Below are 12,391 nucleotides of genomic sequence, written 5' to 3'. Positions count from 1 at the left end.
ACAAAGATGGCGTTTAATTTGCATATGTAGCTCTAAGCGGCAGAGCGAAGCCAGACGCCCCCGGGGCCGGCTCCGGCTGAGCCCGGCCAGAGCGCAGGCCTGGGTCCCGGGTGCCAGAGGCAAACCGGTGCCAGCAGCCAAGGGAAGAGAAGGCCTAGTGCACGAATCTCTTCATGCAACAGGCCTCTAGTTCAGTCATAAAAAGGAAGGAAATCCAGCCATTTGTGGCAACATGGATGGACCTGGAGCAGCGGTTCTCAACCTGTGGGGTCGCGACCCCTTTGGCAGTCAAAACGACTGACCCTTTCACAGGGGTAGCCTAAGACCAATCTGCATATCAGATATTTACATGACGATTCATAACAGTAGCGCCATGACAGTTATGAAGTAGCCACGAAATAATTTTATGGTTGGGTCATAACATGAGGAACTGTATTTAAAGGGCCAGAAGGCTGAGAACCACTGCTAGAGGGTATGATGCTAAGTGAGATAAGTCAGAGAAAGACAAATACCATATGATATCACTTAGAGGTGGAATCTATAGGTGGAAGGAGGGGCCTTGGATGAAGGCGATCAAAAGGTACAAGCTGTCAGGTATAAGATAAAACACTGGGATGTCACATAACTACTGGGAACCCGACTGGATGCATATTCGAAAGTGGCTAAGAGAGTAGACCCTAAGACTTCTCATCACAAGAAAAAACACATTTTTTTCTTTTCCTTTTTTTGTTGTATCTATATGAGATGACGGATGTTAACTAAACTTGAGTTTATCATTTCACGATATATATGTCAAGTCATTATGCTGTATATACACTTTAAACTTACACAATGCTATAATTACATCTCAATAAAACTGGAAGAAAAAAGAAATGCCTATCTTTTTAAAAGAATGTACCCAAAGAAGTCAGACCTTTGTTCCCCTCTTGGAAGATAACCTCTAACCTCCTGCAATAAAGAATTTGGCTGTGTTTGGTCATTAGTTTCTGAGAGGTAGCCCCTAAATCCTAGGAATTTCTCAAGTGATAGGAGTCTCGGCCATTCAAGATGAGCTCTGATGGTTTATGCCAGTGATGGCGAACCTATGACACGCGTCTCAGAGGTGACACGCGAACTCATTTTTTTGGTTGGTTTTTCTTTGTTAAATGGCATTTAAATATATAAAATAAATATCAAAAATATAAGTCTTTGTTTTACTATGGTTGCAAATATCAAAAAATTTCTATATGTGACACGGCACCAGAGTTAAGTTAGGGTTTTTCAAAATGCTGACACGCCGAGCTCAAAAGGTTCGCCATCACTGGTTTATGCTAATAAAGCAACTCAAAGTGGGGGGCAGCCACACTATTAAGCTACTGTGATGTCATCAAACCTCCAGGGAAGGGGTGGAGGATGAGGTCAACTGAGTGGCGAGCGATGTAATCAATCATGCCTATGGAATACACCCCAGGAGAACTCTGGCACAGAAGCTGGTGAGCTGGTGCTGGGGGAGCGACTCCGAGGGAGAAGACAGCGGAGCTTTGTGTTTGGGATCCTTCAGATCTCACCACCTGATTGTGTCTGATTGGTATCCTTCTGCTCTAATAAATGTATCGCACTTTCCTGAGGTCTGTGGGTCATTCTAGTACATTATTGAGCCTGAGGGCATCATGGGAACTCTGGAATTCGCAGCCAGTGGCCTGCAGTGAGTGTGGCCTGAAACCCCGGATTCGCAGCTGCTGGGCGAGGGCAGGCTTGCAGAGGCTGTGCCCTTCACTGAGACTTGTGGCCCAACTCCACATAGTTGGTGTCAGAAGCCATTGCCTTGGGTTTGGCAAACGTGTTGCACAGTCCCGAGGGGAGCACCCTAGATGTGGTCAAGGGGCCCTCCTGATACAGGGATCCCCCCTCCTTCACAGAGAGCAGGGCACCTCAACGAGATCCAAAGGCAGGAACATCCTCCGCAGGAATCCTTCCGTGTGACCCTCCAGAGGAAAGCCAGTGAGGGAGGAAGGCGGGGAACCCAGATAAGGGGAGAGGAGCGGAGAGAACAGGAAAGTTCAGGGAGGAAAAGGCATGGCTTGCTGGGGCACAGCAACCCTGCTCCATCGGTGAACATGGGGTGCTCAGCCCCTCACTGGTTCAGGGGAGCTGCACTAACGCAGCAGGTAGGTGGTGGGGCATTGACAAGACATTTGATTTGTAAATCAGGAAGGTTTTCCCAATTCACTGAAGACGTATGTAAGTTCCATTTAAAGAGCAGTCATTCCTGACCGACCTAACATGCTTAGCGCCTCCTTATTATTAGATTATGCAGCCCTAGCCAGTCTGGCTCAACCGGAAGGGTCCTAGGTTCAATTCCGGTCAAGGGCACATACCCAGGTTGTGGGCTTAATCCCCAGTAGGGGGTGTGCAGGAGGCAGCCAATTAGTGATTCTCTCTCATTGATGTTTCTATGTCCCTCCCCCTCTTCCTTCCTCTCTGAAATCAATAAAAATATATATTTTTTAAAAAAATAAAGACTATGCATCTGCTGTGACCCAAACTAAACCCCACCGGGTGTCACCTGCCCTTTACCTAGAGAATGGTATGCCCGTGTGCCACGACAGGAGATAATCTGTGCTTGTCACTTTCCTTCTACCCAGATAAAGAACCCACATCAGCTTTTCCACAAAAGAAAAGTTTCCAAGATGCCACCCATACTTGGAAAAAGCCAGGTTGAAATACCATTCAAGTCAAACTTTCTTGATATTACTCTCTCTTTCCCCGGGAGCACTGCACTACAACAGATTCGGACACCTGTGGCCTCTTCCTTCAAAGCAAAAAGCCAGCAACAACCCCAAGCTGATAAGATTAATCTAAAGAGCAAATTATGGTGTAATTTCCTATGCTGATACTTTGTAGTTAATTTTAAAAAAAGGTTTCATTTTCCTATTGGTCTGATTTCACAGGAACATGTTACCTGTTTCTGTGAGGCATATTTTTCTCCTGGAAGAGAGGCGCTGATTGGCCCCAACCTGGTGTAATGAAAATTTCCAATGTAAACTCATTTTCCCTCCGTTTCAGCAATTTTAAATCTATATATAGAGATATCATTGTCAGAATTGCATTGTTAGCTTCTCCTGGTAAACTAATTGCCTCACACTGTCATTGCAAATAGAGATCGATTAATGGGTCTCACGTCCCAACTGATTCCAGCTCTGATCTGCTTACTAGCATGTACCAGCAACTTCACCCACGGACGCAACACCTTACAAGAGACCATCAAAATGCTGAATGTCCTCACAGCGAAAAAGGTGAGTGAGCTATCTGCCACCATCTCTCCCGATGTGTGGTGATGCTGTGTGTATTTCTTAGACTATGAGAAGAACATAACAGCTTCTAGAGAAGTCAGTAGTTGGTGGATGGGGATGGGAGACTTCTCCCTGGCACTTTTTTTCCCCCCTGCGGGACTGTCGGGAGTTTTCTCAGTTTGAGGGAGTGGGAGCTGCTTGGCAAGGATCGCTCTGCTTAGTTGGAGGTAACTGTATCTCTTGCTCTCTTCTCTTGTTCCTGGCCGCGCCAAGGATCCACGGTGTATGGAGCTGACCGTATCAGACGTCTTGGCTGCCCCAAAGGTAAGAGCTGTCTGGGGTGGTCTGCTTGGCAGACGGGTGACTTGGGACAGGAGAGTCATCGATAAGTGTTTGATCAAGAAATGTATTTCTTAACGGAAAGCGAACAGGCCCAAATTAACTATAAGGTGTTAAATGTTTTCAAAGAATAAGAATTCTGATCTTTACTCTCAAAACATGTTTTGGAGTTTCTGGTGACATTTGATTTAGAGGATGTCTAATAGAGAGCTTGGATTTTGTCAGCCTAATGGAGATCCTGGTCAAGGAAGTGCTCTTTAGGATTCCCCCAGCCCCGGCCTAGGACCTGGGACATAGGAGGTCCTCGTTAAATGCTTATTGAAGGAGAGAATTTTCTGGCCCATACATTTCCGAAAAAACAAATACGCTCACAAAAACAGATATTGAGATTACAGGTTGAGGGAGCTTTCATTTTGTCTAAGAGACTTCCTATGGCAACAGAGAAGGTATTGCCAGAGCCTCATCTTCCGCCGCCTGGTCACCTCGCAGCCCACCGGCTCCGGGGTGCTGTCCAGGGAGCCTCGGCTTGCTCTGTCCTGCCAGCTCCCCTCCGGCCTGGTCCGGAGCCCTCCTGCCAGCTGAGGTCCAACTCATCCCTGCTTCTGGCTGCTTGGGCATCTCGCCTTTCCACCTCCTGTGCGCCTCACCCCCGCCCCTCCATCTGCAGTGGGAGGAGATAGATTTGACAGCTGATAGTGCATGTTCTCTGACAAACACATGACTACAGACATATCAATAGCTTTGTGCACATCAGTTCCTGTTTTCATGGAAACACACGACTGAGAATGAAAAACCCAAAGCTTCAATTTGCCAGTGGTCTCCTAACCACCTGCTTTCCACGTGTGCTGGGGGTGCCTGGCCAGGAGTGAAGCCCCGCGGGCTGGGCAGGGCCATGTCCCAGCACTGAGGCCATAAACAGGCCCATCCTACTTCATGAGAAAAACTACTCTTTGGCCTTTATCTGGATATCATTTCATTAAAGATTATTCCAGGGATCTGATATACAGTAATATATAATATCATAATAGAATTATACATAACATTATATAAAATAAGTGTATAGTATGTAAGTATAAATATTATATAATTTGGTCCTTCAGAATCTCATTATGTATCAGACTCTATCGGTAGGATGGGTTTGGAGATTTTATACCTATAAGATTATATACAGGGTGGGCAAAAGTAGGCTTACATTTGTGAGTACGTGAAACACAGGGTTTATTCTTGTATTATTATTTATTCTTGTATTATTTTCCATACAAACAACTGTAAACCTACTTTTGCCTCATCCTGTATGTTAATGCAATATATTTATATATGTGTGTGTGTGTGTGTGTGTGTATAAATAAAATAGCCAAGAGTCCACAGGTTGTGCTCTGGGCTCCCCAGAGAGCAGCTACATTGCCGAGAGCGCTCTACCAAAGCCAAGGGCAGGCCCTGAAGGAAGTGCAGAGAGTCTGAAAGTGTGGTTTTAGCCCTGGTTCTGCTATTAACTAGTTGTACGGCCTGTGGCAAGTCTCCACACCTCTCTGTGCCTGTTTCCAGATCTGAAGAAATGCTTTTGGCTGGAATGCAACTATTGAGTTAGTGGAAAGTGACGTTGTAAGATGCTTCAACTGTTGATGAAAGAAAACTGGTTGTAGAGAAGCAATAATTCTAAGAGGGAGGGGCCGTGGTTGGAAATGATCAAACCTTCCAAGTCCGGGGGACCCCTCTCTGGCCTGTCTCTAGAAGACCCAGCCACCCCTCAGCCCACTGAGGTGCAGGCCTGGCCACGCTGCTCTCCTCCCAGCCTGGGCCCTCTCTGCACTTGGTTCGAACATACCTCCCTCAGCGCACAGGCAGACATCTCCTTCACCCCACCCTACCGCCAACACCTTCCCCGACCTGCTTCTGTCCCTCCTGATTAACAACCTCATTTTCCTATCTTTCCTTTTACTCAAGACTCAGTGCTCACTTATCTAGGAGGATATTTCAGAACAAGGAAAGGTGGTTCTTTTAAAAATCCACAGAGGCGATATGTGGAAGAGAAAGTTATGCATCCTTGTGTTCCTGAAAAGGAATACCTTTCCGAGATCGTGTATCAGTTTTATTTCTTTTGGGAATCAAAAATTCCTGCATCTCCCTGTTGGATAACATCCTGCTCTGGGCAGTTGCTGGCAAGAATGTGCTGATCTAAGTCCTGGGCTTCACAGGCAATGCCTGCCCAGGCCTCCATGAAGTTAAGGTGGTCTGAGGAAGAGCAAAGTGCAATGCAAGCAAACTGCTGGTCTAGGAAGGATTTCTTGGGTGGACCCTTGAAGGTATTTTCTACCAAAGAGAGCTCAAGTTCATAATTTACAGAAAGCTCTATGTCAACCCCCAATTTATTTTGGAGGGTGGGGGAAGTGAAGGATTTTCTTATACACAGCACTGGCTCACCAAATCTGGGCAGAAGTGTAGATAATGGATATGACACAAATGGGACTGAGTTTTTACAGGCCTGGACGAAGCTAGTGAAGGGCCAAGTTAGAGCTCTATAGGAGTCCCTGCCACAGAAATCTCCCAGGAGGTGCCTGGCTGGTGAGGGAGCTCCCCTGGCCTGCCCCTGGGCCTCCCCTTTGAGTCCCTTTCCCTGTGCAGTTCTGAGCTGCGAGGTCCGCAGGCTGTGAAGTGTGCCCCTGAGCTGGGCTGCACACATGCGGGCAGCGAAAGCTGGACACGCAGCTGAAAGCAGTCAGCATGGGCTGGCTTCCTGTTGCTGCGATACCAATGGAACTAAAACTCTAGCCCTTTGTTTAAAAGGCCTTAAGAATTAGGTTGTTTTGACCTTTTCCCACTTGATCCAAACTCTTTTCAATTCCTCTTTTACCCTAATGGCCTTCAGGAAGTCCTCTGACAAGTATCAGTGGTTCTCAACCTTCCTGATGCCGCGACCCCTTAATACAGTTCCTCATGTTGTGGTGACCCCCAATTTCATTGTTACAAATTGAACATAATTAAAGCATAGTGATTAATCACAAAAACAATATGTAATTATATATGTGTTTTCTGATGGTCTTAGGCGACCCCTGTGAAAGGGTCGTTCGACCCCCAAAGGGGTCGCGACCCACAGGTTGAGAACCGCAGCGATATAGAGGTTTCCCTGTATTATACGGCCATCCATGCAATACTGAGAGGCAGCCCATTCTCTAGGCTCCAAGCCAGCGTTTCTCCAAAGTCTCATTAGGTTTTGATGGAAAAATAAGCCAAGGGGCTCGTCTCCTCTTGGCCCCCTTGAACCTCACTGTTCTCTCTACAGCCACACGGGTCTGCCTCATCTGCGTCCACAGGTGGTATGTCTTCCCCAGGCCTCACCGCCCAGAGGCAGGGTGCTATATGGGAGATTTCTTGGCTCCCTGAGCCCAAAGATACCAGTGCTGCTCTTAAATTTCCAACTGGAATCAGGGCCCAGGACTCTCACCAGCTCATGAAGTGGGTGCCCTTCCAAGGCTGTGCCCATTCCCCCCCCCCGCCCCCCCCCTAGAGGGGGAGGTTCCAGGAAGCTTCTGTAGTTTGGAATTCTGGTGTTTCTAGAATTTTGCCTAGATAATAAGAGATGAACACAGGTATCTACACAGATGACTCACTGCTGCGTTTATTTACAAAAGCAAAAAAAACTGCAATAATAGGGGATTGATCAATTAGGGTACAAATATGCTATGAGTTCCTACAGAGCTCTCAATCCCATGTTCCAGATACTTTTGAATAACTGAATACACCTGTACTATATGTTAAGTGTAAAAAGGTTACAAAACAGTACCAATAGTTGGTCCCTATTTTGAAAAAAAGTATTTTTAAAAACCTGGGAAGATATTTACCAAAATAATAACAGTAATTATCTCTGGCTGGTAAGATAACGAGTGAATTCATTTTTTGTTGCATATATACTATTTTTATAGTAAACTTACATGACCGTGATAACTGTAAGAACATACAGAGCTGCCTGGACAGTGCTTCTCATGTAAATCTCCCCTGGAGCTACTGTAATGCACATTTGTGGTTCAGGGAGTCTGGGTGGGGACTAGGATTCTGCATTTCCAACAAGCTCATGGGTGATGCCTGTGCTGCTGCCCCACGGGCCACGTGCTGAGTGGGAAGGGCCTGGAGCGTGTCCTGAGAGACGCCAGGAGAGCTTCATCTGCTCTGGATCGGACTCGAGTTAAGACCACTCTCCAGACCCTGTGACTTTGCTTTTTAGGGGAAATGAGAGCACACACCAGGCCTGCTTCAGACGGATACACAACTTCTCTCCCAGGTTCCCAGCAAGAGCTGTTTCCCTGCTTGTACGTTCCCTCCTCTAAGGCCCAAATGTCCCCAAGAAGAGGCATGCGGCCAGAGCCCCATCAGAGCTGCCAGCATTCCAAGGAGGTTCTGACCATGTACATGCAAGGTCAAAATCTCCTGACTGCTGCCCCGTCCAAGGCCCAGCTCAATGCTACCCTCTCTCAGATGCTTCCTGATCTCCCAAGGCCAGACTCCTGGGGCACCTCACCAGGATCCTGGCACTCACCTAGCTGCGGGGAAATGTCTTATCTCCTTACTTGGACCCAAGTTTATACACACACTGCTGTCTCCCATGGGGACAGCTAAATGGAGAGTGCGGCCCACAGCAGCACTGTTCAGGCAAAGGATGGGCATCCCGTTATTCAGCACATATGTAGGACTTCCAGGGAGACCTGGGCTTTCAAACCCCATAGGAATGACTGTGAGCTCACGTAGTCATCTTCCACAGAAAGAAGCGGACTTGAGCTCCAGACAGATGGATCTACATTCAAATCCCCACTGTGTCCTCTCCTTAGTTGAGTGACTTTATTAGGCATCCTTTCAGCAAAAACCCTCTAAGACAGTGGTTCTCAACCTTCCTAATGCCGCGACCCTTTAATACAGTTCCTCATGTTGGGGTGACCCCCAACCATAAAATTATTTTCGTTGCTACTTCATAACTGTAATTTTGTTATGAATCATAATGTAAATATCTGATATGCAGGATGTATTTTCATTGTTACAAATTGAACATAATTAAAGCATAGTGATTAATCACAAAAACAATATGTAATTATATATGTGTTTTCCGATGGTCTTAGGTGACCCCTGTGAAAGGGTCGTTTGACCCCCAAAGGGGTCGCGACCCACAGGTTGAGAACCGCTGCTCTAAGGGCAAGGAAACAGGGAGCGTCTGAGGAAAAAGCTGCTGAATTTGCAGATAACTGGGAGCGGGAGAAGCTGTTTGCAGAGGTTTATGGCTGTTGGTGAGCAGCCTTCATTACCATGGCAAGAATCCTTGAATACCTGAGCCTATGTCTGAGCTAACCTGCCTTCATCACTTGTCTTCCTGGAAACCAGAAACCAGAAGGAAAAACCTCTCTCCCATGTTCAGAACAGAGCTAGTGTACAACTATCTGGTATTTCTCTTTCTAGAACACAACTGAGAACGAAACCTTGTGCAGGGCCGCGACAGTGCTCCGGCAGGTCTACAGGCACCACAAGTGCTTGACCAAAATATTGAGCGGACTTGACAGGAACCTCAGCAGCATGGCCAACAAGGTAAGCCGCCTCATGCCAACAGCATGGCTCCCGGCGGACAGCACCTTCACGCCTCAATGCTCCTCCTATGAGTGGTAGCCCCGTTAATCAGCCCATCCATTCATTCAAGCAGTATTTGCTGAGGCTCTATGTGTGCCAGGTGCTGTTCTAGGCACTGGGGATACAGTAGTAGGGAGAAGGCAGAGTCGCTGCCCTCAGAATGTTCCAGTGGGGGAGACAGGAAAGCAAACTAACGTGCCCACGATGTCCAGCAGGGTAAGTGTGCGAAGAACATAGGAATAAAGAACATAGGGGTTAGGAGGAAGAGGCTGATTAGGAGTTGGTGACATCATCTGAGAAGAACTTAAATTACGTGAGGGAGCAGGCCTCATAACTAACTGGAGAAAGAACATTCCTGGCAGGGGGACAGCTGTGCAAAGGCCCTCAGGCAGAAATGAGCTTCATGTGTTCAAAGAGCAGTAGGAGGGCCAGGGTGGCTGGACCAGAGTGAGCAGGGGATTTTAGCGGGAGATCAGATCACACTGGGCCTCTGGACTCTGCCCCAAGTACGGTGGGAAATACCCACCCGGCTTTTAGCAGGACAGAGACTACAATCTGATTTTTGTGACTTAAAAAGATTATTCTGGCTACTGTGTGGTAGACTGAATAGGGAGTGAGCAAGTAGGTCAGGTCACTAGAAGGTCAAGTAAGATGAAGACAGAGATGGCCATCGGATTTGGCATGACAGGGGCATCGGCAAAGCTGATATAAATGGAGATGTGGTAAGGAAAGGCTGACTGAAGTGGGATCCATAGAAAATGGGCAGGGAGGAGTGAGAAAGAAGAGGCAATGAGCACAGAAAAGTCTTCTGAGGTGTTTGCTATAGGTGGCAGAGAAATGGACCAACAGCTGAAGGGCAGGTGTGGAGTGAGGGAAGTTCTTTGAAGGTGGGCTATATACTCAGCATGTGAATGTACTAATGGGCATAGTCCAGTGAGAGGGGAGAACCAACAGTGCAGGAAAGAAGGAGAGCGAAGAGTGGACGTTATCTAATGTATAGTAGAGGAACTGGGCCATTCACCCCTCCCTGGGCTGGTTACCTTATCTATTAGATAAGGTGACAGAATAGGGAGCTGACATTATACTCAATTCTCTTTTAATCCTCTTAATCATCTTATAAAATCCGCACTGTTTTTCCCATTTTACAAAAGAGGAAACTGAAGCATTCTATAAATGAAATGTTTGTCCTAAGAAATATAATAAATAGTAAACTGGTAGAGCTGAGACCCAAACTGAAGCAGTGGCCTGGAATCCTTCCCACGTGGCATGCTGCACGCTGTGTTGTTGCTATTTAATGGGCAGGAGGGCAAATGGACTGAACCTCTCTCAGAAGCCCAGGTGCCCCACAGAAGACCTAGGACAGCAGTGGGCAGGTCTCAGCCTCTACCTTCATGTTAGGCCCCTGAGCAGCACCTAGCAGTGTGTGACACACGTCTCCAGACACTGTGGCACCCTGAAGGCAGATACTGGAAATAGGCAAGCCCTGCTGTCCTCGTGGTGGAGTCAGACTCCCCCTCAATCTAGACTAGAGGCCTGGTTCGATCATTGCTCCGGTGCTAAGTGCCAGAGTGGGCTTGACTGGAGCAGACAGGCAGGACAGCAAGACTCGAGTATTTAGCAATGCAAGCTAATGAAATGTTTCTTTTGTAGACCTCCTGTCCTGTGAACGAAGCCAAGAAGAGGACACTGAAAGACTTCTTGGAAAGGTTAAAGACCATCATGCAAGAGAAATACTCAAAGGGTGGAAGCTGGATATTTTAATTTATGAGTTTTTAATAACCTTATTTTAAAAATATTTATATATTTATAACTCATCATAAAATAAAATATATGTAGACTCTGACAGCATGGTTTCACTTTACTCGCAATGGCACCTTACTTGACAACTTTTGGGGAAACCAATTTAATTTGCTGAGAACCTAGTATGGAAGTAAAAAAGGAAAGATTGCTTTCCTCTCTCTAGCTGCGGACACAATGCACAAAATGCCTAAAGAACACAAGTCCACTTAAGACATAGATGATGAGAGCGAGCTGCAGAGTGGGCCCATGAGTCCTGCTGACGACAATTCTGAATGGAGAAGGTGTCCCCTGGGTGCTTAGAACATGCTTCTCTCATCGGCACAGGGTTGTTACATTGAGACTATAGACAGTGATGGCGAACCTATGACACGCGTGTCAGAGGTGACACGCGAACTCATTTTTTTGGTTGATTTTTCTTTGTTAAATGGCATTTAAATATATAAAATAAATATCAAAAATATAAGTCTTTGTTTTACTATGGCTGCAAATATCAAAAAATTTCTATATGTGACACGGCACCAGAGTTAAGTTAGGGTTTTTCAAAATGCTGACACGCCGAGCTCAAAGGTTCGCCATCACTGCTCTAGGGGAAAGTAATTTTATCACACTACATGACTCTGCAGTGAATCATGTTTAAAGCTCTAATAGTGTAAATTATCTTGATTCTCAAGTCTTAGAATCAACAAAGCACAGAAGAATTATGGTTACAGAACAGACTGCAAATGCTACCAACCTGACACTCTAAAAGGTATAGCTGAATATGGTTGAGAGGTAAAAGAGGAGGGAAAGAATGAGAGGTGGGGACCTAATATCCCTAGCCCACTCAGCGACGGAGGCCGTTAAGCAATACTGTCTACGGTTGATAGAATGAGAACGAGATTTAAGTATTTATTCAAAATTGCAAAGGTAATAGTGTGCAGCGCCAGCACGGCCAAGGGTGAACCTGAGTGGGGGCGGCTGAAAGGCTTAGAAAAGACAGACAAGAGAATGAAAGCTGGGTCTCAGTGGGACGCTGCTTCTCTGAGAGATAGCGCCAACGCCCACAGCCATGCCTTTATTTTATAGCAGATGCCACAAAGCAAAGTAAGGGCGTGATCAAGATGTTTACAACATTCTCCTGGGTTTCAACCCTACTCAACTACATGCACCTGAACTCTATCAAGCCCACATCACTCAGGCACATGGGGCCATGTGTTTGGACCATAGGTTCAAGCTTACAACCATAGCTGTTGGCTATAATTGTGCTGGGAGGGCCCTGCCCTCCAAGCTGGGACTTGCACATGGCAATGAGAAGACTGTGCCCTCTCATCAGTCCAAGGCTTGAACCTGTCCAAAACACTGTAGCGGCACCCCACATAATAGAAGATCTAAAAATA

At 46.5% G+C, this 12,391-nt stretch overlaps 1 protein-coding gene across 1 annotated transcript; it reads left to right on the top strand.

Annotated features, from left to right (window-relative positions):
- The first annotated feature begins 3,130 nt into the window (after window positions 1-3,130).
- Window positions 3,131-10,976, top strand: IL4 (interleukin 4). The gene is made up of 4 exons (XM_006759175.2): window positions 3,131-3,275; window positions 3,546-3,596; window positions 9,051-9,176; window positions 10,866-10,976. The coding sequence occupies exons 1-4, from the start codon at window positions 3,150-3,152 to the stop codon at window positions 10,974-10,976; spliced, it is 414 nt and encodes a 137-aa protein (XP_006759238.1). The 5' UTR covers window positions 3,131-3,149.
- Window positions 10,977-12,391: the final 1,415 nt, after the last annotated feature.

This window comes from Myotis davidii, unplaced genomic scaffold (genome assembly GCF_000327345.1).
Source record: "Myotis davidii unplaced genomic scaffold, ASM32734v1 scaffold456, whole genome shotgun sequence".
Classification (NCBI taxonomy): domain Eukaryota; kingdom Metazoa; phylum Chordata; class Mammalia; order Chiroptera; family Vespertilionidae; genus Myotis; species Myotis davidii.
This window is presented reverse-complemented; position numbering and strand designations above follow the sequence as displayed.

Coding starts and splice junctions, on each gene's coding strand:
- IL4 (XM_006759175.2), top strand. CDS start 3,150: ATGGGTCTCACGTCCCAACTGATTCCAGCTCTGATCTGCTTACTAGCA. Junction 3,276..3,545: donor ATGTCCTCACAGCGAAAAAG/GTGAGTGAGCTA, acceptor GGCCGCGCCAAG/GATCCACGGTGTATGGAGCT. Junction 9,177..10,865: donor TCAGCAGCATGGCCAACAAG/GTAAGCCGCCTC, acceptor TTTCTTTTGTAG/ACCTCCTGTCCTGTGAACGA.